Source organism: Hordeum vulgare, chromosome 7H (assembly GCF_904849725.1).
Source record: "Hordeum vulgare subsp. vulgare chromosome 7H, MorexV3_pseudomolecules_assembly, whole genome shotgun sequence".
Taxonomy (NCBI): domain Eukaryota; kingdom Viridiplantae; phylum Streptophyta; class Magnoliopsida; order Poales; family Poaceae; genus Hordeum; species Hordeum vulgare.
Genome location: NC_058524.1, coordinates 598,824,713 through 598,850,549, shown reverse-complemented (window position 1 = coordinate 598,850,549; position 25,837 = coordinate 598,824,713). Strand labels below are relative to the sequence as shown.

The 25,837-nt window shown below is 46.4% G+C and overlaps 1 protein-coding gene across 2 annotated transcripts; it reads left to right on the top strand.

The window, feature by feature from the left end:
* Positions 1-5,648: 5,648 nt before the first annotated feature.
* Positions 5,649-24,109, top strand: LOC123408921 (DUF21 domain-containing protein At4g14240-like). 2 transcript variants are annotated; one of them, XM_045101945.1, is made up of 13 exons: positions 5,651-6,038; positions 6,573-6,649; positions 7,644-7,727; positions 7,811-7,924; positions 9,437-9,520; positions 9,605-9,676; positions 20,158-20,225; positions 21,114-21,201; positions 21,288-21,361; positions 21,519-21,885; positions 22,688-22,734; positions 22,827-22,902; positions 23,743-24,109. In XM_045101945.1, exons 1-13 carry the CDS (start codon positions 5,747-5,749, stop codon positions 23,854-23,856), a joined length of 1,557 nt encoding a protein of 518 aa, XP_044957880.1. In that variant the 5' UTR covers positions 5,651-5,746; the 3' UTR covers positions 23,857-24,109. The 2 variants fall into 2 exon arrangements, with proteins under 2 accessions (XP_044957881.1, XP_044957880.1); XM_045101946.1 differs by lacking the exons at positions 22,688-22,734; positions 22,827-22,902; positions 23,743-24,109 and having other exon boundaries at positions 5,649-6,038; positions 21,519-21,640; positions 21,748-21,821.
* The last annotated feature ends 1,728 nt before the right edge of the window (positions 24,110-25,837 follow it).

Sequence of the window (25,837 nt, the reverse complement as noted above, 5' to 3'; positions counted from 1 at the left end):
CCTAGAGTTCGTACTAGAATAACACCTATGATACATATCAATCAACCCTAATGTCACCTAGATACTCCAATATCACCTCAAGTATCTGTGGGTAAATTATTCGATGTGCATCAAACAATTTTAGATTCATCATATTCAATCTAACACAAAGAACTTCAAAGAGTACCCCAAGATTTCCATCAGAGAAGGTAGGACAAGAACGTGTAGCAACCCATATGCATATATTACCCCATTGTCACCACGGGAATCCGCAAGTTGAGTACCAAGACATACATCAAATGTTCTCAAACCCAAAATATTCAATCCAACATAATGAGATCTCAAAGGTAAAGATTCAATTCATCACATGAAGATAGCAAGGGACGAACACCATATGATCCAACTATATTAACAAAGCACATGATACATCAAAATCGTTACATCTCAAGAACACGAGAGAGAGAGAAAGAGATAGATCAAACACATAACTACTGGTACATACCCTCAGCCCCGAGGGTGAACTACTCCCTCCTCGTCATGTCCTCCGCCGGGATGATGAAGATGGCCACCGGAGATGAATTCCCCCTTTAGCGGGGTACTCGAAAAGTTTGAGATGGGTTTTTCTTCCATACGGAGAGTTGCGATGACACAACGGAAGTTCTCCATTTATGTTTGGGGTTTCTGTATATATAGGATTTTTTGGCATTGGAATCACGCTAAACGGAGCCATGTGGGCCCCACGAGCCATCAGGGCGCGCCCTGTTGGCTTGTGGCCCACAAGTGGCCCCCCTCCGGCGGTTATTCACTCTAGTATTTATTATTTTCTCTATAAAAAATCATAAAAAAGTTTCGGGCAATTCTAAAAACTTTTATTTTCCGCACACACAAAAAACACCATAGTAATTCTGCTGAAAACATCGTCGGTCTGAGTTAGTTCTAAATAAATCATATAAAGTGCATCAAACCCGTATAAAAATATTGTAAACATAGGCAAATATGACTTGAATACTTCATAAAATATCGATATGTTGGAGATGTATTGATGGCCTCCGTGATGGCTTCCCCCTCTCACAGGGCGTCGAAAAAGGGTTCCACATGAGATCGCTTCGGAACAGAAGCTTGCGGCGGTGGAGTAAAAATTCTAGGTTTCTTTCGGAGGGTTTCTCAATATATAGGAATTTTCATTGTTGGAATTACACCAAAAGGAGTTACGAGGACCTAGTAGCTCAGATGGCACTCGCGACCCCCTAGGGACGCCATATGATCTTATAGCATCCCTATGGGTCTTCCGGTCCTTCCTCGAAGCTTTGGGGCCTCTTACATTCCAAAAAAATCACCATAAATTTTATCGCGTTTGGATTTTGTTTGGTATGGTTTTTCTGCCAAACAAGGAAATAGGAAAAAAAATAGGATCTCGCACTGGGCACTATGTTAATAGGTTAGTTCATAAAAATAATATAAAAGTGCACCAAAATCATGTAGAACTCATGTAAATAGAGCATGCATACTTCATAAATTATAGACATGTTGGAGACGTACCACATACTCATATTAACCATGAACTTCTAAAAACTAGAGAACCCAATAAGAACAATGACATCCCTTTTCACCTTGAAGTAATCTTCACAGGCCCCACCACCTTGCATGATGCGCAAGGAAATTGGTCATTGCATATGGAATCGTAGTCAGAAATAGCATTCAAATAGCACATCAGGAGCAAAGAAGTCCTCATATAGATCGACGTGCCCTCATGCCCTACGCCAATTTAACACTCGGTGTCCCGTCGTTGAACCCTTGAAGTTGAGACAATGCTCATTTGCACTCTATTGTCATCATCTCCACCATTTTATCCTCATCCTCATAATCCAACAAAGACAAACCCATGAAATCTATGTAGAAGTACTCCTCATCTGAATCCATCGAGTTCACTTCAGAGTAAACATCGAAAACACCAAAAATTACAATACAATTTTTTTCCGAACACTTGTCGGACATTGTGTCTAATACGTCTCCAACGTATCTATAAATTTTTATTGTTCCATACTGATATATTATCATTCTAGAATAATTTTTTGGGTATTTATTTATCATTTTATATTATTTTGAGCACTAACCTACTGACCCACTGCCCAGTGCGAGTTGTTGTTTTGTGCATGTTTTTCATTTTTCAGGTTTTCCACACCAAACGATGTCCAACTGACCTGAAACTTTTTGGAGATTTTTTCTGGACCAAAAGAAGACCAACAAGCATCGGAAGAAGGCTCGGGGCCACACGAGGGCCCCACAAGTCAATAAGACGCGGCCGGGGGGCACCCTATTGGCTTGTGGGGCCCTCGAGACCATCCTGACTCTATTCTTTGGCTTATAAATTCTCAATTAACCTAAAAACCCTAGAGGCAGCCCCGAAACACTTATTACGCTGCTGCAAGTATCTCTTTCGAAGGGAGGCCATCTGGAGGTCCATTCCGGCATCTTGCGGGAGGGGGATCGATCATGGATGGCCTCTTCATCAACCTTGTTGCCCTCATGATGATGCGTGAGTAGTTAACCATAGACCTTTGGGTCCATAGCTAGTACCTAGATGGCAATCTCTCTCTCTCTCTTGATCTTCAATACAATGATCATCGCATCTTTGCTTTGATCCACATGATGTAATTCCTTTTATGTGGTGCATTTGTTGGGATCCGATGAATTGTGGGTTTATGTTCAGATTATTCATGATAAATATTTGAGTCTTCTCTGAATACTAATATGATTCTTATGTGCATGATTATGATAGCTTCTTATTTTTCTTTGATTTAGTGAAATAATTTGGTCAACTAGATTGATATTTCTTCGATGAGAGAGGTGCGTTGCAGTAGGTTCAATCCGGTGAATTTCTATATCCCAGTGAAAGAAGGGGACAATATGCGTCTTCATGTTGCTACTACTAAGGGTAAAACGACGGGGTTTATTCATATTGCTTGGGTGTACTTTCTCTACATCATGTCATTGTTCTTCACGCATTACTCTGCTGTACTTAATACTCTAGATGCATGTTGGATAGCGAGTGATGAGTGGAGTAATAGTAATAGGTGTAGGCAGGAGTCGGCCTATTTGTTTATGGGTGTGATGCCTATATACACATGATCATTGTCGTGAATATCACATAACTATCCGCTTTTCTAACAATTGCCCAACAGTAATTTGTTTATCCCACAATATGCTATTTTTTAATGAGAGATGCCATTAGGGATAACTATGGCCCCCATGTCTATTCACAACATATTTAAAAAACCTTCAATACCTTGATGCCATGTACTTGTTTTATTTTATTTTGCAATTTACAATTATCTACACATCTCACTCGCTTGTAAGTAACAAGTTCAAGGGGATTGCCAATCCTCTTGCCCGCGTTGGGTGCAAGTTGTTTTTTATTTTGTGTGCAGTCGCTGAAGACGGTTGTGGTTGTATTCCTATTAGTTCGATAAACCTTGTTTTCATAACTGAGGGAAATTCTTATCCACATTGTGCTGCGATAACCCGTTCCTATTCACGAAGAACACAATGGAGATCACAAGTATCAATGTCTCCTATGGACGACGTCTAAAGGGGCAGATAGTACTTGAGGGGCAACTAAACCCCGATGATTACTACATCGGTGTCTGGCAAGGCCTGGGTGGCAGGTGGGGAGGGGGGAGTGGTACGACGGTGATTTCGAGGAGCTAAGATAGAGAGCGCACGAGGAAGGCATGATTGTGAAATGCGTGGGTTCCAAATGGGCTCTTGGATGGATCCTGGTGTTGGAGTTCAACCTGGCACCATGGCGAACATCCGGACTTCCAGAGCTCCATGATTTTGAGCGGTTTGTGGGATTTCAAATGTTCGGACAAGCTGATGTTCAGATGACTCGGTCCAGACATTTGGGACATGCTTGGTTGCTCGCATCTATTTTGCATGCATTGCATGCTTGTCTCAATTGGGCCCGGTTGAGGAAAACAAGCTAAAAGCCTGTTTGGTTGCGTTCATACCCTCTAGCCTGGTTGGGACAAAACAGAAGGAGTGTTATTTGGTCATGGACTTATTTAGGCGGAAATGCAAGTCGAACTATTTGGTTACATGCAACACATGTTGTCTGGTAACCTCTGCGTGGAGTTGGTGAGGTTACCAACACACTTGCAGGCAGAACAAATGGGAGACACACAAAAAAGATATCACATGAACCATTTTAATCTAGTATGAATCTTAAACAAGCACGACATAGTCTTAAACAAGCATGGACTAATTTAACTTTGAACATGAAGCAATCACGCAACAGAGAGCTCTCTTGTCGTGCTTCTTGCACTTGGTCACCACTTTAGTGTCGTCGTTGTTGAACATGGTCATCTATAGGGTACCAGGAGTCAGCAGCTTAAAGGTGACCATGTAGCTGATCCTGATCCGGTGAACAACAGTGAAGGAGGCCCAACCCTGATAAATGGTGACCATCAGTTGGACCGTCACCCTCCATGCGCAACCAATGTTTGTCGTGAGCTTGAATGCCTAAGGGTCAATGGGGAAGTGATGCGTGAAGTCTAGAGGCATAAGTAAACACTCCAACTTCGGGGCAAGGATCACATTGTAGAAGTGGGTTGATCCTTCCTCCTCATGGTAATGATCATAGTTCCTCCGTTTGCTGCTGGGGGGCTCCTCCACCACCACGTCATCATCTAAGGGTGGCACCACCTCCCGCCCTTGTTGCCGGGCACCACCACCTCCTTGCCCTTCGCGTTCTCCATCTTATTCTACATTGTGAATAACAGAAAGTTCAAAGGATGATCAACATTCATTCGTATCATCCAAAGCCATTATATTTACCCACCCAAAGGCCCTCCTAATTATCCACTAGCACACTCAATTAAACCTCTCTGTCTCTCACTGTCACTCATCTTCCACATCTCTGTGTTGACCACCTCCCCATCACCATGAACCCCGCCCCCAACCCCTTCCCCTGGGGCATTGGATGGAGGGCTTTCTTCCTTGGCTGCTCGCTCGGTGACCGCACCAAGTTCGAGAACACCATGAAAGTGCGGTCTAACTTCACCATCATCGAGGACATGCATAAGGAAGCGGGCGTTGTGGCGTTGAAGACGATGGCGGATGAGTTGAAGATGTTGATTCCTGATCCAGTCAAAGGCGCTATGTAAATGAACATACTGCGCTTGGTGATGGATTAGTCCGAGTCCGACGATGTTGGTCACGGAGACAAATGTGCCAGATGAGCCAGATGGACATACTGCAATGACCGATGCCTCGAGCGTGGCTCCTGGCGTGCAACCGATGCCGCCCACGTGCATCCCATTGACATGACTGTGGAAAAACTGCCGATTTGGAGGTTTCCAACGGGCCTGGCCCCAAGGTGCTTTATGTTTCGTGCTATTCAGTCCGGACAATGAACGCACATAATAAACGAGTCATTTTCTTTTCACGCAGGCCTGATTGGGATGTATGCCAGCAACCAAACACAAGATGATATGCTGACTCAGTTTTTTATAGGTGTTTACATGATAGTATATGGACGTGTGTTTATAAAGACACATGAGTGTATGTTTTAAAAAAACTATATGGAAACTATATGGTGGTGGTGGTGGTGGTGGTGGTGGGGTCGTTTGACTGTAGTGTTGAGAGGAGGAGAGCAAAGGCTTTGCCACGGTGGCTTCATTCATCTTCCTCTCGCCCACATTAAAATGGCAGAGGAGAGGCTTTACCACGTTGCTCTGACCAACATCCAATCCAACTGTAGCACCTGATGTCGTCGGCTGGGAGGGCGAGGGCCGCGAGCCTAGCGGCGGTGGCGGTACGGATGGTGGTGGGGGCGGCGGCGCGGCCCGCGCCGAGCGCGGCGCTGATGATGACGATGGTGCGGGGGGAGGACACGGAGTTCGGGACGGCGTTGTGGTGGGCGTACGCGGCCTTGTCCGCCCTCCTGGTGCTGCTGGCCGGGATCATGTCGGGGCTCACCCTGGGCCTCATGTCGCTCGGCCCCGTGGATCTGGAGATCCTCATGCGCAGCGGCACCGACGCCGAGAAGGCTCAGGCCGGTAAGATCCCCAAACTCTCGCCTTTGTCCGCTCCTGCTCCGTCAGAAGAAGGGCTGGGCCGGTCGTCGGCGGAGAACGCGGCGGGCTCGTGCCGGCGTGCGAGGAGGTTAGGACTTGGATTAGATAGAAGTCAGCTGCCCGTGTCCATTGCCCGGCGGCGGAAAATATCGCGGGTGGGGCCTACGGCCGAATATTTGGACCAGACAACCTCCACTTCCCGTTGTCTATACCATAATTTCCATTCCCCAGTCCCACATTAAGACAAAACATCAGTCGTCTTAGGTAATTATATTACACATCTCTCTATCTGAACATCTCAGAGTTCATCTGCCAGGATATACCAAAGCAATTTCTAATGGTAGCAATGATGCCGTCATGCTGCTTATTGACTGTTAGTAAGCTAAATGCCGCATCTTTCAGCACCATAGCTAATGCTTGACTGATGCAAATAAATACGGCTCACCCCCTTTACCTGATTGGCATTTTCTGTTACTGTTTCTGTTTTAGGTTACTGATGCATTATATTTGCTGCAGCTGCGATCCTTCCGGTTGTAAAGAAGCAGCACCAGCTTCTTGTCACTCTGCTGCTATGTAATGCTTGTGCCATGGAGGTACCTAATTTTGGTCGCATTCTCTGTCGCTTACTGCATTGCTTTGCGCGGTTGCACCCCATGGATATGGCTGAAACAATTCTATTTTCGTTTTAAGTTTCTAGTTCAGGCACTCAAAAAGTTATTGACCTTGAACACCTTGTTCACTTTTGTCTGTATTAAGCCATGTAGCCGCGCGATTTCTGGTATATGGTCATTCTACATGTGGGAGCCAGTATTTGCATGTATTATACGAAGTACTTTTTAGTGTTTGCATTCTTTCAAAGAACAAAAACCTTATGAAGTTCAGATTATCATGCTTTGCACCCAATATAAATTTACCCTGAAGTGATTTACTTCGGAATGTACCAAAATGGCGTAGCTATGATTTACTTGAGAATGTACCAAAAAAGGCGTAGCTAAATTAACACATTACTGAGCCCCTCATTCTAATTTTTGAAGCAAGAGGATTTTCTTGTAGAGTTCTATTAGGATTGTTATGCTATATAATTAACTCATTGAGTTAACAGAGCATATGTTCAGTCTGTTACTTGTGATTAAGTTGCTAATATGAGCGTGCACTTGTCTGAATTCTTAATCATGTCAAGCTGGACAACACGCAGTGCTAATATTTTGCATGACAGAGGACTGATATTGTAAACTGGATGGTATGAGGCTATGAGCTGACCATTGAACTGTCAGAATTCAACATAACTGCAGTGCAAACTGCTAAGTGATTTCATAACATTCATGTCAGTATCTTTGCTTGTCCCGTTGATATATCTAGTCAGCTCTGCACTAAGGATCTTCAACATCAATATTTGCATACTTCTCCCCAGCTCACGCGCGGCACTTTCTCCTAGTTTAGGTGGCACACATGCGTATTTTTTTTCCGTACTCCATTGCTGAATTGTTGAGCTGTTTGTAGACAGAGAATCCATTCTTCGCTCGTGTCTTTTTCGTGTTATTGTTTTAACCAGTGGCTCTTCTGCTCACTTCTTTGCGGCCTTTTCAGGCTCTCCCTATATTCCTTGACAGGATTTTCAATCCTGTTCTTGCTATTGTATTGTCAGTGACATTTGTTCTTGCCTTTGGGGAGGTAATGCATCTTATGTCCAAGCATTTATATTTCTGTTACCGGCCCACAGATTATCTGATTGATTATTACATTTCGACAACCAGGTTATACCTCAAGCAATATGTACCAGGTATGGGCTGGCAGTGGGTGCTAGCTTTGTCTGGCTCGTACGCATCGTCATGTTCATTGCCTATCCTATTGCTTACCCGATTGGGAAGGTAAATCAGCAAAGTCACATTACTCAATAAAAAAGTTTTAGTTTGTATTGTATCAATATCCGTTGAAGCTTATCCAGTGGCCTAGATTTTGAATTCCAATGAATTAGATTATTACTATGAGGCTTGGGCTCACTGCTCCTTGGTGCCATTGTCTATGGACAAGGTCATGAAGTGATATTTTGGTTACACTTTTCTAATTAGGAGATTCTGGTAACATGCGTGCGAGGAGTTTCTTGTTTCTATTCTTATTTAGCCCTGCCCCTCATAGCTGGTATTCAGATTATCATAGATATCCATGGTTGCTTTACATTCCATTTCAGCAACCTTGTTGTTTTGTATATTCTGAGCTAACACAAACTTTAAATATCTTAGAAAGAACATGTAGTTCTATTTATTTATTGGGTGTTGTATGTTGGGACTTGAACTAGTGCTTCCGGATGTCTCGAGAAAGAAAAACTTAGTTACTAGAAATTGTAGGTATGGCCCATGTCTGCGTGGTGTAAAAGAATAGTACTAGAAGGTAGTGCTTGCTAGTTATGGTTCTCTACTAAGTAGGGTGGTATTGGTGGGTTTAAGAGTATCCTACAATTTCGAGGCATTTGTATCCAGTCAGAAAAATGAATCATTTCGAATTCCATCCTTGTTAGAATACTTTAGGTCTTTCTTAATGCCTTGCATTAGTTTGGTGATGCTAATTTTCTTCTGGGAAAGCGATCGTCAACAGTTAACCTTTGTGTTGAAGCATATTTAGTGAATGCCCCTTGCTATAGCTGCCTAGCTTGTATCAAGGTTCCTATAGCTAAGAACCATGCACAATTTGTGTGCACCTTTTTGCTCTACTTCAAACAAAAAATATGTACTCCCTCCGTCAAAGTATATTAGGCCTATCTCCAAAACCAGGATTTTTCAGAAATAAGGCGCATGGCATTAATTAGCCTATTAATTAGGACGTTTTGTGTTTAATTAGACCCTGATTTCACTCCATCCCATGCAAGTGTGGCGTTCACACGCATGGTGCATGCAAGTGTGGCGTTCACACGCATGGTGCATGCAAGTGTGGCGTTCTTGTCCGCAAGTGTGAATAGGAATTTGCATGCCTCCTCTCCCTCTCTCCTTCTCTCCTAACCGGTGCATGCAGCCAGTTTAATGGACGGGAAGTATTATGCGTTAATTTTGCGTTTGATTAGGCGCATCTACACCTAACTGGCTCGGTTTTTTCCTTCCAATTAGAAAACACCTTGGTCCCAGAGCCCTCTGAGTTGCGCCTAATAAACTGTAATGGAGGGAGTAGTATTCATGTGTGATTGAAAAATTGCACTTAATGTACACAACTCAGTACAGTAATCGAATACAAATTTTGTAGATTAATGTAGTATATTTTTTTGACCTTTTAGTAAACTGACATGGAATAGTATGTAGCCTTATCTGTTCTAATTTTTTGTTCAAAGTTTAACCTTGATATGGTTTATGTATTGGTGACTGAAGTGGTTGACATTTTATATTGCATGACAGCTCCTAGACTTTGCTCTTGGGCATGAATCTGCGCTTTTCAGGCGTGCTCAGTTGAAAGCTCTTGTTTCTATCCATAGCCAAGCGGTAATATGCTTTTAACATGTAACATTATAAGAAGTATGCACTTGTACGATGTTATCTCACAGTTAATTGCCTCTCTCACGGCAGGCTGGTAAGGGTGGAGAGCTTACCCATGATGAGACTACAATCATAAGTGGGGCGTTGGACTTAACTGAAAAGGTGTGCAACCTCTTCATAGCTTTGGTCCTAACCTGTTTTTTATGTTGGAATTGAGGATTTGCCCCATAGTTGAGGTGACTTTGAGAATTTGCTCGGCTCTATATAATCTTTGACATATCAACCTCAGTTTGGGCACTTTTTTGCTTTCTCTTGAAGAACGAAGGAGCTAGTTGCTCCCCTCTCCATCTCGCTTGATGCGCTGGCCTAGATCACCTTCCACATATGCTTGTACATTCTTCTTGTTCTCCTCCCCTTATCCCCCCCGGTCCGTCTTGCATAGTGGTATTGGTAGAGGCTAGGGTTCTACCAGGTCTCGGACGTAGGTTGTAGGGGTGGAAGTGCGGGCTACGAGGTTGGGGACGCCGGCGCCGGCGGTTGGGCGCCGTCGCGGCATGAGAGAGAGAGAGAGGCGGCTAGGGTTTGGGGGTCTCGTCTCCTGAGGGAGACGACAACAGAATATACTGTTTATTGTCTGCTTAATATCGAAGGGGTACATGTGTTTATATAGGAGGACAGCCTCCACTAAACCCTAGATAACTCTAACTTCGACTCTAATATAACTTGGACTCTAATATAACTTGGACTCTAAGATAGGTAAGATAACTTGGGCTAAGCCCGTAATTAACCCTGCCCATTGGGCCTCCTCCGTTGGTATGTTGTACCGGTCATAACATCTCTCCCCGCCTTCTCAAACAGCTCGTCCTTGAGCTGAACATCTGGAAACTGCTGGCGGAAATCGTCGAGCTTCTCCCAAGTCGCTTCCTCCTCTGGCAGGCCGGTCCACTGTACCAAGACATGCCAGACGCCATGATGCTGCTGCGCCTGCAGCACCTTCACCACCTGTGCGGAAGCTGGAAGGAGGCGGCCATCCGAAGTAGGAGGAAGGGCCGACGTCGCTGCAGGAGGGTCCCCGCGGTAGGCCTTCAGTAAGCCGACATGGAAGACGTCGTGGAGGCGAGAACCAGCTGGCAGCTCCAAGCGGTATGCGAGTGTGCCGACACGCTCCAGCACACGAAAGGGACCGGCGTAGCGAGGTCCCAATTTGCGCTTGGAGCGCGGGTCCAGAGACTGCGTGGTCCTGTGGAGGAGGCGTAGCCACACCCAATCGCCCACCGCGAACTCCGCCTCGCGATGATGAGCATCGTAGTACTTCCGAGCCAGCTACTGTGCTTGGAGAAGACGCTGGCGTGCCTCAGCCAGAATGTCGTCGCGGGTGCGGAGTAAGTCGCCCGCCGTCTCGGACCGAGCCGTCCTAGGCTCGTAAGGGAGCATCGCCGGAGGTGGGCGCCCGTAGACCACCTCGAAAGGCGTGGTGCGCAGGGCGGAGTGATAGGAGGTGTTGTAGCAGTACTCCGCCCATGCCAACCAGTCCACCCAAGCTCGTGGACGATCACCAGTAACACAACGCAGGTACATGGCGATCACCTTGTTGACCACCTCGGATTGGCCGTCTGTTTGAGGGTGGAACGCCGTGCTCATGCGGAGCTTCATGCCCGCCAGTCGAAAGAGATCCCACCAGACATGTCCCGTGAACACGGGATCACGATCGCTGACGATGGACGACGGAAAACCGTGGAGGCGGACGATGCCGTCGAAGAAGGCCCGCGCCACGGAGGCGGCTGTATATGGATGACCCAGGACGATGAAGTGCGCGTACTTGGAGAAGCGGTCAACCACCGTGAGGATGACGGACTTGCCGCCCACCTTGGGAAGGCCCTCGATGAAGTCCATGGAAATATCCGCCCACACCTGGGAGGGTACGTCCAGCGGCTGTAGTAGACCCGCGGGTCGTAGTGTCTCCGTCTTGTTCCGCTGGCACGTCACGCACGACCGCACCCAGTCGCGGACCATCGCGCCATCACCGGGGATGTAAAAATCAGCACGAGACGATGGAGAGTCTTCTGCACGCCCTCGTGCCCTGCAGAGTGCGCCAAGGTCAGGACCTGGTGGCGCAGGTCGCCATGGTCGGGCACGAAGATGCGGCGGCCATGTAGGAGCAGCCCCTCGTCCAAGCGCCAGGGCGCGTCCAGCTCGCCGGCGTCAAGGCACTGGCGCAGGCCCTGGGCGTCCACGGCCGTCGAAGTTGCCCGACGAATGTCGTCGATGAAGGCGAAAGATGGCCCGGAGCGAATGCACATGATAGTGCCAGCCATGGCGACGTCGTCCGCGACATCCTCAGTGTCGCGGCGGGACAAGGCGTCGGCGACCGTGTTGAGACGGCCGGGGCGGTACTCAACGGTGAAGTCGAAGCCAAAGAGCTTGCTGATCCACTGGTGTTGCGGAACTGTGGAGAGGCGCTAGTCCAGCAAGAACTTGAGGCTGTAGTGGTCCGTGCGCACACGGAATGACCGGCCCCAAAGATAAGGCCGCCAGTGGCGCACCGCCTGAACCAGCCCAATAAGCTCGCGCTCGTAGGCCGCGAGCTTGTGATGGCGAGCTGCGAAGGGGCGGCTGAAGAAGGTGAGCGGTCCCTCGCCCTGGTGGAGGACGGCGCCGAAGCCGATGCCAGAGGCGTCGCAGTCCACCATGAACAGCATATCAAAGTCCGGCATCTGCAGGACGGGTCCCGTCGTGAGCGCCCGCTGGAGAGCCTCGAATGCCGTAGTCGCCTCCTCGTCCCAGGAGAAGGCGTCGCGTCGAAGGAGACACGTCAGTGGCGCGGCGATGAGGCCGAAGTCCCGGATGTACTTCCGGTAGTAGCCGGCGAGGCCCAAGAAGCCGCGGAGCGCCCGCGGTGACCGCGGGATCGGCCACGCGGCGACGGCGGCGACCTTGTCCGCGTCCATCGCTACCCCGTCCGCCGAGATGACGTGCCCCAGGTACGCGACGGAGGTCGTGCCAAACGAGCACTTCGAGCGCTTTGAGGTGAAGACGATGCGCTCGAAGCTCGTTGAAGATGATGGCCACGTGTTGTAGGTGCTCTGCCCAAGATGCACTGTAGATGAGAATGTCATCAAAGAAAACAAGCACAAAGCGGCGCAAGTATGGGCTGAGCACGTCGTTCATCAGGGCCTGGAAGGTCGCCGGCGCGTTGGAGAGGCCGAACGGCATCACCAGGAACTCGAAGTGGCCATGGTGAGTGCGGAACGCCGTCTTCTCGATGTCGTCAGGGTGAAGACGATGCGCTCGAAGCTTGTTGAAGATGATGGCCACGTGTTGTAGGTGCTCCGCCCAAGATGCACTGTAGATGAGAATGTTATCAAAGAAAACAAGCACAAAGCGGCGCAAGTATGGGCTGAGCACGTTGTTCATCAGGGCCTGGAAGGTTGCCGGCGCGTTGGAGAGGCCGAACGGCATCACCAGGAACTCGAAGTGGCCATGGTGAGTGCGGAACGCCGTCTTCTCGATGTCGTCAGGGTGCATGCGCACCTGATGGTAGCCCGAGTGAAGGTCGAGCTTGGTGAAGAAGCGCGCTCCGTGTAGCTCGTCCAAGAGCTCATCCACGACGGGGATGGGGAACTTGTCCTTGGACGTCAGGGCATTGAGGGCGCGGTAGTCGATGCAGAAGCGCCATGTGCCGTCGGGCTTGCGCACAAGGAGCACCGGGGCGGAGAACGGCGATGTCGAAATCCGGATGATGCCCTGCGCGAGCATGACCGCCACCTGACGCTCGAGCTCGTCTTTCTGCAGCTGAGGGTACCGGTACGGACGCACGGCTACAGGTGCCGTGTCCAACAGCAGGTGGATGCGGTGGTCACAGGGCCGCGCGGGAGGGAGGCCCTGTGGCTCGTCGAAGATGTCGCTGTGCTGCTGCAGGAGGTCGGCCAGGAGGGGATGCGCCTCGTCCAGTGCGGCCGCCATCAACTGGAGCTGTGGAGTCACGGCGCCGGAGCCGCCGATGCCTGTCCACTGAACGCGACGGCCGCCCTCGCGCGAGAAGATGAGGGACAGCACATCGAGGTCCCAAAGGATGGGGCCGAGAGTGGACAGGAAGTCGATGCCGAGGATGAAGTCGTAGCAGCCCAGGTCGATGCCGACGCAGTCGATGGAGAACGGCTCGTTGCCGATGAGGACGGGAACCTGCCGCGCCACCCCCTGGCAAGCAAGGCGGTCCCCGTTGGCGATGGTGACGCTGAACTTCTCCGAGCCCGCCGGTTGGAGTGCGAGGCGGCGCATGGCGTCCCCGGACAGGAAGTTGTGCGTCGAACCCGTGTCCACGAGCGCGGTGAGACGCTCCCCGTTGATCGTCACCGGAAGCAACATCGTCTTTGCCGTCTTGATGCCAGCCATGGCATGAAGGGAGACAACGAAGGCGGTCGCGTCGACCGGCCCGTAGGTCGTGACGCCGGCCTCGGAGAGTGTGGTGGCGTCGAGCTCCGCAATGAGGGCCTCCACCTCCGCGTCGTCGACGGTCTCCAAGTAGAACAGGCGGGCGCACGTATGACCCGACGCATACGGCTCGTCCCAGTTGAAGCACAGGCCCTTGCGGCGCCGCTCGAGCTGCTCGGCCGACGTCAAGCGCCGGAAGGTGTGTGTTGGCGCGGGGGCAGCCGCAGTAGCGGCCGGCAGGGCGGGGCGTGTCGGGGTGGCGGCCGCCGGGGCGGGGCGGGTCGGGGGACGCGTGCCGCGGCCCGGGAACGCCTGCTGCAGGGCGTTGGCGCGCTGCTCGTACGCGCGTGCGTAATACATGGCCGTCTGCAGGTCCTGGGGGTCGCGCATCTCGACATCGATGCGGATGTGGTCGGGAAGGCCGCCGACGAAGAGCTCGGCGCGTTGGCGAGCCGTGACGTCAGGCGCATGGCATGCCAACGTTTGGAAGCGGTCGACGAAGTCCTGCACCGAGGTGGTGAAGGGAAGGCGACCGAGCTCGGCCAAGCGGCTCCCACGTATGGGGGGCCGAACCGGAGGAGACACAGGTCGCGAAAGCGCTCCCACGGAGGCATCCCGCCCTCGTCCTGCTCGAGGGCGTAGTACCAAGTCTGGGCGGCGCCACGGAGGTGGTAGGAGGCGATCCACGTGCGGTCGGACTCCATGGTCCGCTGCCCCCTGAAAAACTGGTCGCACTGATTGAAGCGGGGTGGCGTCGTAGGTGGCGAACTCCAGCTTGGTGAAGCGGGGTGGCTGCTGCATGTGTGGCGAGGCCGCGTAGGTGCCCTCGTGACGACCCAGCGCGGCGGAAGGAGAGTGTTGCGGCACCACAGAGCTCCCGGCGTACGGATCAGTGTACCCGCCGAACCCCCCGAAGGTGGGGGCGGGTGGCTGCAACATCGTCGGCTGTAGTGGCGCCGTCGTGTAGGTCGGCGTGTCAATCCACGTCGGTAGCGGGGACGGCGACGGCGGCCACCGGACCTGGGTGATCGGCAGGCCCTGGGGCGCGACAGTGGCCGGGGGCGGTGGCGCGAAGGGCGCCGCCGGCGGAGGCGGTGGTGGCGGGGTTGCGTACGGAGCCTGGAGGAAAGTCCGGAGGTTCGAGACCGCCAGGTTGAGGTCGCGGATCGCCGAGGACATCTCCGCCGGGGAGAGGACGGGGGCGGGTTCGGCCGCCAGGGCCGCGGGACCGGAGGCGGCCGGACCTGAGGTGGCCGACGGCGGCGAGTGGTGCGGCGGCGGCGGCTGCTGCGAGATGGCACGGAAGGCAGTGGTGGGAAGGTCCGACAAACTCATCGAACCCAAGCTACCTGATACCAAGTTGGTAGTGGCTAGGGTTCTACCAGATCTGGGACGTAGGTTGTAGGGGTGGAAGTGCCGGCTGCGAGGTTGGGGACGCCGGCGCCGGCGGTTGGGCGCCGTCGCGGCGTGAGAGAGAGAGAGGCGGCTAGGGTTTGGGGGTCTCGTCTCCTGAGGGAGACGACAACAGAATATACTGTTTATTGTCTGCTTAATATCGAAGGGGTACATGTGTTTATATAGGAGGACAGCCTCCACTAAACCCTAGATAACTTGGACTCTAATATTATTTGGACTCTAAGATAGGTAAGATAACTTGGGCTAAGCCCGTAATTAACCCTGCCCATTGGGCCTCCTCCGTTGTTATGTTGTACCGGTCATAACAGGTACTTGTACATACTTATTTGTTTTAACAAAAAAAATCTCGGGGTTTCCTCTACAGTTTTCAGCCAAAAATATTCTGTAATGGAAGATCAATTTGGGGCATAAGATGGAATAGCAATGTAAAGGAGGACAAATCCTCTTAGGCACATCAACTATGGGGCAAATTAATGTTTCCTTTTGGTATCACATAGGCATAAACTGAAGTACGATTAGTAATTTTGATAAAATTTCAGGCCTTTGGTTTTTCACCTTCCCATTTATTTATAGCAACAAAACTACACGACTTGTAGACTTGCTCATGTTAGGAAGTATTACTATTGATCTAGGAGTCCTATTAGTCTATGTTTACTTTCCTTGCATCTCAAGTCTTGTGTAATATATATATGCCCCTTGGGCTTCAATAAAGATAAGTTGCTTTCCTAACATGGTATTAGAGCCTAGGTTTAGGTCTCCGGACGCCGCAACTCGTCCTTACGATCCACTAGATTTTTTTTGATCAATCTATTCTTCTCTGGGTCGATCTCGTCTTCCGATGGTTCTCTTCTCAATACTCTTCGTCCGTGGTCAATGCCTAGACCAGATCGGCCCGTTGGTTTCCTTCTCCGCTCGGGCCAACGCTGGGCTGCAACATCCACATCACGGACGCTTCCGCCTCCGGTATATGTCCATCAAACGCAGACGTCGCTGGCCAAGATCCGCTGCCTTCCGCCAAGACGTACCGCTAGACGACTGCCTTCCGTCAAGACGCGGACGATGCACGACTGCCTCCCGCCAACACGCGCAGGACGCGACTGCTGCCTTCAGCCAATAGGGGCATAACGCGCGGCCGCCAGCCTGCTCGCTGGGACGTGCCTCCAGCCGTCTGGTCAAACATGTGTTGACTAGATTGATTTCGCTCTTCATGCAGCTACAACGCATGGTTGCATGCTGCTACTAGCTGCTTACTGTTGCTACGTGATGCTGCTTCCTGCTGCTATGTGATGCTCGTGTCACTTGACGTTCCATAGTCTACTATGTGCTTTCTAGTTTTTTTTTGTTTTCCTCTATGTCCACCAAATCCGTCGATGTTTTGTGTTATCATGCCATGCGAGTCCGTTATACCTTTGTTCGTCAGCCTTTTTCTCGTTCTGATCCTTTCTATACAACTTTTGTGGCCTACTTGTCCTTGTTGTTTTCTATAGGATTTTCTGGACTCCTTTTGCACTGTCGATCTACGTCCATCGTGCCTTAACCGCCGAGCTTCTTTCGCCGTCGGTTTTGTCGTGGACTATGATTTTCTACGCAATGCTTTACTCTCTTGATGTGCCATCTTCTTTTGCCAACCCATCTTCTCTTGACACTTATGTTGTATCTTCAAGTGATGCGGTGTCTTCCTCTGATGTGTCATCTCTTCGTTATCCCCTTTGGCTTGACTCGACGGGTTTTGAAGACTCTTCATGCTACGACGACACTCCCAAGACGCGGATTTGGATTATCAATTCTTTTTAGTATTACACTTCTTCAAATGCAATGCTATTGCACACGCTTTGCATTTGAAGGGGGCTGTTAGGAAGTATTAGTATTGATCTAGGAGTCCTATTAGTCTATGTTTACTTTCCTTGCATCTCAAGTCTATATATATATATATATATATATGGCCCTTGGGCTTCAATAAGATAAGTTGCTTTCCTAACAACTCATACATGAAAAGTAGGAGAACGAATCAAACATGAATATGACTCATGTATGCATCGCATGTAGGCAAACTTGGATTGGAAACCATGTTTTCAACTCAGAGACAACTACGGAAGTTGTGGATTATTTCCAAAATCTAAGTCTAAACTTGTCTACTCAACCAACTTGACCACGACAAGTCTAATTGTCAAGCCAGATTGTTTACCATAATCTCCCCCCTAATTTTGACTTGCTCTGTTTATTGACACAACTCATTATTACATACCAAACTAGCAATCTTGTTGAATACACCATCCACTACTCATTTGAACGTGATCTTCTTGTGATACACGCAAATGACAACTAGACTAAGAAAAAGTCAAAAATAAACAATATGCATACTCTACTAACATAATTCAAAAAATGCCACAACCCATAAACTTGTCGCGTATTCACCATCAGAGTAACACTTGTGCATCAACAATGTGCATCTGCTTGGGAATATGGGATTAGCCTCCGCCTTCATCTTTTATTTATTTATTGTGGCAATGTCGTTTGGCGTTTTCAAACTTCTGATAGTTCCAACATTGCAACGTGGATTTGGCATGACTATTGTTAAGCTTCATGCACTAGCCAACTCAACCAAAAGTCCGAACTGACGTAAAGGGTTGGGCAATCCACATATACACTTCAACACCCGCTCTCATGTGTGACGCGGAAAATCAACACGTGGACAGACTCAGAGGTATGGCTCAAGAGGGTTAAACTGCGAAAGCCAGGACTTGAACTCAAGACCTTAGCTCCGATACCATGTTAAGCATCATGCACTAGCCAACGCAACCAAAAGTCCAAACTCAAGACCTTAGCTCTGATACCATGTTAAGCTTCATGCACTAGCCAACACAACCAAAAGTTTAAGTCCTGGCTTTCACAATTTATTAAAAATTGCTAGTAGCCCCCCTTTATGTTCACGTAGAGGCCTCTTGAGTCATACGTGAGTTCCGCGCGTCGTCGCTCTCTTCCGGTTGCACGTGTTGACTTGTCTTCTCCGTCACACGTGAGAGGGGGTGTTACAGTTTATGTGGATTGCACTAGCCCTTTCCATCAGTTCGGACTTTTGGTTGCGTTGGCTTGTGCATGAAGCTTAACAACTATATGCATGTCCTATTGCTATCCACCCTGATCTTGTCATCAAAAGTCTTTCATCATCTTTGTCATTGTCATAGCCCTACTGTCATTCCTCACGAGCCTTTAACCTTCACGTGACCTCCATGGTCATCATCGTGAGATCATCAAATTGCACTATGGTAGATGCAATCGAGAGAAATTTTTGATAGGATGACTAGAAGGATTTTATTGATGGCATATGTTTCATGGAACTCATCGCCAAGCACTCATATTTTGTTGGAGATGGTCGTCATCAGGAGTCCACGACCAAGATTCTGATACCTCGTGTTGGATTTAACCTCCGAGGGGCCCTCATTGGGCTGCGGCAACTCGTATAACTGACTAAGGCTGAGTAGTGAACCATCGTGTAAGAGGAAAGCCACCTGAGTATTCCCTTGATGTCGGTCTAGTCACGAATTGACTCGGCCACGTCGCCGTATCAACCCAACACATCTTCCGCGGCAATGAGTAACCTCATTACCACCAAATTCTATATGCATTTGGCATTCCTTTGCAAGCTGAGGTCGCTTTTAGTTTTCCATGGTACTGTGTGTTGCTTCCACAATTGCCATGCCAGAGATTCTCATTGGGGGGGGGGGGGGCAAGCGCGTGTTGTGTGTGGAGTGAACTTGGAGGAAGTAAGATTAGGCGTGTGACCTTGGAGACTGGAGGGTTAGGCGGTGAGGTGACTCCCTCAGATCTATCCCAAATCTTCAAGCCCTTGGAGGCCTCTCTCCTTGAGTTCTATTCAAGTGAGATCGAATGATTACACTCTCGCGGGGATTGGGGGAAGGGTCGGTGGTGCTGGTGGTTGTAGTTATATAGGCTAGCGGTCCTTGACAAATGACCAAGGCTACCAAGGGGTGTGGTAGCTTTGACCTTGACAATTCACAACGTAGGACCAGGCGGGATCCTGGGTCGAATTAGCTATTCCTACAACAATTTCATAATTGAAACCTGAACTGATTTTCAAATCATATATCTGGAACTTTGCAAAAGTAACAAATATTTGGCATACTTCGTCGGCGATGAAATTTGGCTGACCAACATTTTGGCGCACTACATTTGACAACTCTAAAACTTGCCGAAAATCGACAAGTTTTTAGAGGTGGGCTAGGTAAGTTGGTGGTCAAACCACTTAGTATCCAAAATTTTGGTCTGCCTAAATATTGGGAAGCCAATTTAGTGGCACCAAACCAAGCAACCTCATTGTCACCACTTGAAGAAACTGATCAAGGGGCACCATTGGCAACCAAAATTGAAATAACTTGGTAGTTAGCATAAACTAGATGTTGCTTGACTTATTGTTTCTCGACGTAGCTGTCTCATTTTGCTTTTGGGGGAAACGAAAGCAGACTTAGCTATGATTCTCTTTTGTGTTCTTTTATTAGCATTTAACAATGTATAATATCCCCAATAATCATGCCTGCACGTGAGGCTTCCAGCAACGAAGCATGGTTCTCATCCAAAACTAGTTTAATATATGCGGCAAGGCTTGAGCAGTCAACAATAGTGTGTTTCTTCTATTGAATTCAGGATTAGGTGCCTCAGTTTCATTTATGAAGCAAATATTTTTGGTTGTGATTCCACAGTGTAGTGCTTGACTGTGAATCGGAACTCAATTTTATATAGTTGACTTCGGCTGAAAACTCATTTTATTGTGTATGTAGACCGCCGAAGAAGCTATGACACCTATTGAATCAACTTTCTCTTTAGATGTGGACTCCAAGTTGGATTGGTAAAAATGCATTTCCATTTGGTAGACAATTATCTCAATGGTGTTCCTTATTACCATTGACCTAATAGTTCTCTTGTTGCGTTTTGCTATTCTTTTCCCAATTCTTTGCTTTCCTCATGCTAGATAAATACCCATGAGTTTCTATGGAGAAACACACGTACTATGTTAGCGTTGCTCAAAATATATTCCTCGTCCTAGGAAAATAATTATACACATGTTACCAAGGTCCAAGAACATGTGTATTCGTTATGAGCCTCTATGCCTAAATATATACACGTAAATGTGTGCTAAATATGTAGAGAACACTTTATACAATTGGGTGATACAAACATGCTAGACCTAGGTAAACATGCTATGTATACACTATACATACCTAAAAATCCCTTTTCAAATCAGGGTGAATCAAACACACTTAGTTTGGTCAACTGAAGCAAGCTCTGAAAGCACATACTCAAGACTAATAGCTTGATCATGTATTTGTCACTGTGTATCAGGCATCGACACTTGTCACTGTGATTTTGGTCAGTGTGTGTATGCTTATTGATGGCAGATAACAAAGTTGAATCATATTAGTTTTAGATTCGTTGAAGTATTAAGTCCTTCAGTCGAAAGGTTGCAATGTGCAGTTTGCATTGTCCATTTGTGCCATTTTCTGCTTCTAATTTTGTTGGTTCTTCTAGCAAGCATATTCCATTGATCCTGATTGAACTCCCTTGGCATTTTCTCTATCTGTGGATCTATACTTCGGTGATGTAATCATTTTAAAGTTTGATCTAGATATATATAATTAATAAAAAGTTGTGATTTGTGATTAGTATATATCAAGAGGACTCCGCTATGCAATGCATACTGTTATTTATAGTGACCTTCTTTACTTGTATTTTACAGGGAAACAATTGGTACAATTCTTGCCCGGGGCCACAGCCGTGTACCTGTGTATTCAGGAAACCCTAGAAATGTTATAGGTCTCCTGTTGGTAGGTAAAAATTATGCCATGGAGAATAACTCAGTGATCTTTTTTTATGTACTTTACTAAGTTGGAACCATTTAAATATTATTTAGGTCAAAAGTCTTCTGACAGTTCGTGCTGAAATAGAGACGCCAGTTAGTGCTGTTTCCATTAGGAGGATTCCAAGGTATATACCTCAATTCTATTTAATATAAATTGGAAAACATCTCTTTCAAAATGTGATACAATTGCTTGAATTTTTTGAGTGTCCCTGTTGCTCTATTAGTAGTAGTGCCAGTGTATAAACTGTTCTGACATATAATTGGTAAATATTAATCTCCCAGGGTTCCTTCGGACATGCCTTTGTATGATATACTGAACGAGTTTCAGAAAGGAGGTAGTCATATGGCTGCTGTTGTGAAGGCAAAGCCTAAGAACGCACCACCTCATGATAAAACTGAACCCGGTATGGAGTCGGCTGGGGCAACACAACTGACTGCACCCTTGCTAGCCAGTACTGATGAAAGGGTGGATACTGTTATTGTTGATACTGAAAGACAACAGAACATGCAGGTTAATAGAAATAAAGCCCACTCGATGCAGCCAAATGATACGCCATCAAATGCACTGTCTCAGGTATCAGAGGATATGGATAATGGCAATGTCATTGGTATCATCACACTGGAAGACGTATTTGAAGAACTCTTGCAGGTAAGCTGTAAACACACTAATTTGCTCTTCTTTGGAAGGTAGTGCTGCCATTTTTCTGGTGGATGGTGGACGACTGCATTTGCAGTTTAGGAGCAGAAAAATACAGTACATATGGAGTAAACTGTAAAAATAGAGGTTAGGTGCATAAATTTCAGCCTTTATGTTGCAACCACCAATTTAACGACATTGTTCATTGAACAACCAAAGTTTTGTTTCTCAGGGAGAGAGATGCAGTGTTTTCGCGATAATTGACATAATTCAGTTTAATCATTTTGGCAAATTTGAAGAAAAAAAGATCATGTTTGAACTTGGCCAACTTGTGGATGTAACACAAGTAAATATGAACCATGTTCTCTACTTTCTTCCATCCAACATTCTTAACTTTCTCTGTCATGATACTGGAATTAATTGTGTTGCCATGATAATGGAATAACTTGTGGAAATCGATTTTGCTATGCATATAGTCTTCATCTCTTTTGTCCATTTACCCAACACATGGCGTACTAAATGGGTATCTCTAACCACATATGTACTCACATTGCCAGGTTTTTTTAAATATTATTCTCAAAAAGTTGGAATTGTATATCTACGCAATGGTGATAAATTGCTCAACGTTCTACACAACCACCTCTAATCAGATCTATAATCAGATTGCCATGTTTGTTTTGATTGTTTCTGAAAAGCTCTAGCTTTGTTACTATAAGTCCGGGCTTTTATCTGGAAGTGTCATATTTGTTAAGTTCTTAGTTTAGATTCAGTTCAAACTTGAGTTCCTCACCATTCTGACTTTTGGAGTTTACAGGAGGAGATAGTTGATGAGACGGACGAATATGTTGATGTCCATCAAAGGTATGTCTCATCCTTCCAGGAGTTACCTGCTCCTGGCATTCTTCACCTTCTGCCAAGTGATACTGTATGCAACTTAATTCCCTCCCTCACAGGATCCGAGTGGCTGCTGCAGTTGCTGCATCAGCAGTTGCAAGGGTTCCATCTTATCGAAAATTGTTGAGTCAAAAGGTAAGTTTCCACTTTTGTTTATGATGCAAGCTGATTAACAAAACCCATCAGCAGTTGCAAGGGTTCCATCTTGCATGATATGTATCCTAGCACAGATTTTTCTCGACCCTTGAAATTTGGAGCATGAGTCAATTTTCTTAATTTTGATCGTTAGAGATGATTCTATATAATTTTGTGGATAGAGAGGGTAGGTATGATATGAATACAAATCTTGTCATCTTGATTTCGCTGTTGTTTGTTTGTCCAGTAGGGAACTGCTCACAAGATTTAGACAGAAAACCTCCTTCAGTTTGACTTTTTCGTCGACATGCCCAAACTTCTGATTGAATTAGCTGGTTTTAATATTTAACATAAACTTCAATGATAGGCTTCCAGCAAGTTTATGAGCTGTGATGATTATCTTAAAATCACCGCCTATGTAAACTTGTTTTGCAACAGTTAAATTGTAGAGGCTTAGTAAGAAGCATGTGTACCCTATTACTTAGGTCTAGTGCGATCTTCCTAGCAGATGCTGTCGTTCTTGCCTTGCCAGACCGGATGTAATAAAATCCCAAATGTGGAGGCTCGTAATCTTAGGCTAGTCCAATTCACTCTCTCTTAATTACAAAGATAGACTTGTCCAATGTTGTCTAGAATTCAGTCTCACCCAAACCTGTGCTGCTGTATGTATCTCATCTTTGCTGAAGATGCTGGTTTTAGTCCAATCTGTATTAACAGTGACGTAGCCTTTTTCGTCTTGTTTTGAAGGTTATGTTTGTTCCTAATAACAGTTTTTGTCTGTGCTTCCATGAATTTCTCTTGGAAGTCCCTTAGATGTTCAATCTTTTCCATTTTCTTCAGGGTGCACACGGACAGGGTCAGCCAGGGCAACAGCCTACCGGAATTCTGAAGAAACCTAGTGGTGATTCAAACAAGTCGAAAAATAAAGTGAGCCTTGTTGAGCCTCTTCTATAAAACGGGAGGTAATTTCGGATGCATCACATCAATGTAAAGAGGGAAGAACACAGGGGTATTGGGAAAGTTTTTTCCGTTCTTGCAATCTTCGACAAGCAATAAATACAAGCCAACTTGTTCTGTAAATTTCAAGTACAGCAACATTTGATGACCACTTTTGAAACCACTGGTCACTGAACCATAAACATAAACCTGATTGGAATACTGACTGTCGAAACTTGAAATGACGGTATATGGTAACATGGTGGGCGAATCCTTTTTTCTTCTTCTGGGATCAGTTAATCCTATTGCGAGCATGCTGCATGGAACGTCGATCCACAGGTTGGGTTGTGTGGATGTTGGGTCGACCCGTTTTCTGTCAAAGCGGTTTTTGTGATTTTCTTTTTCCACCGGTTATTCTTCTGGTTTCTTCTTTCTGAGTTTTCCTATTTTCATATATTTTTCTTGGTTTTCTTCTGACTTTCTGCCTTTAAATAGAAATTCATGAACATTTTTAAACAATTCAGGAACATGTTTTAAAATTTGTGGGCAACTTTTATAACTTATGAACATATTTTGATACACGTTGAACATTTTAAATATAGAAGGTGAATGTTTTCAAAGTGTTCATGTAATCAAGTACTTGGTGAGCGTTTTAAAAATGCGTTATAATTTTGTTCGGTTACAGGATGAACGTTTGTATGTCTGAACATGTTCAATTTTTCATTTTCAACAATATGATCTCCCCCTGTTTTAAAACTTACCAACATTAAAAACCCTATGAAATAACAACAAATATTTTCCATGAAAGAAATAAAATAACCTGGTGAGCTGAGCTGCACGTCTGCTCGTAACAAGTAACACACGGAATAGAAGGTCTCAACATGGTGGAGTAACACTAATAGGCTGGCGCACGGCAATTTTGCGTCTCCAGGCCGAAACATTTGTGATCCTAGGCCGGGTACTATTTCTTCGGCTCAACAAATCATGTGAAATCTCTCCTGCTTCAAATATTTAAGAATACACTTTGCATGATCAAAACGCAAGTCCGGTAGGAACTTGAACTTCCACATAGATTTAACAGCCCAGCTCGATTCCGCAAATCAGACACGAGCAAGGTCTCCTCTTGCAAGCAAAGGAGTTGCCAATGTTGTCTAGAATTCCACATATGTGTATAGATTTACACAACTACTTCTTCCATTCCTAAATATAAGTCTTTTAAGAGATTTTATTAGAAGTCTACATACCGAACAAAATGAGTGAATCTATACTCTAAAATATGTCTATATACATCCGTATGTAGTCTAGTAGTATAATTTTTACAAAGACTTATACTTAGGAACAGAGGGAGTATGTGTGTAGATTTACACACATATGTGAAATATTTACAATCATATGCCCAGAAAATTTCAAGTTGGAAGAATGGACGTTTTATTTTTCATGAAATTTAAATTTTAAATTTAAAGGCCTCCATGATGCTCAGGAGCCAAACGTCCATTCTCCCAACTTGAAGTCTGTATACTCTCTACATACCACGGAAGTTCGGAATAACGGGAGGGCCGTTTTGGCTCTTGGGAGCATATGCTCCCTGATGAATAGTAAATTTAAAACAAATAATAAATAAATTTTAAAAAATCTGATTTTTTGTGTAGATGTTCATCTTGGTCTAACAAGTGCACTTGATAATTTTCATGCGAAACAGGATAGCGGTACTTCATCGGTTAAAAAAATAAAATAAAATGTAACATTTGTAGGTAACATTTAACGTTTGATCTGTTTTTTCGCACAGCTCAAAATGCTTAAGATTTTTCACTAAAAAATTTATAGGTACCATTTGGGTGTGACAAAGAATACATTTACTTTTTTAATGTTTACATAAGACATTTTTAGTGGGAGCCGAATTGGATTTCCCGCTTATTATGAAGTATATGATAGACTAGTATTTGTTTCTGCCTTGTCTTGTACTTCATGTTAATTATGTATTCTATATGTGTTCATGAGG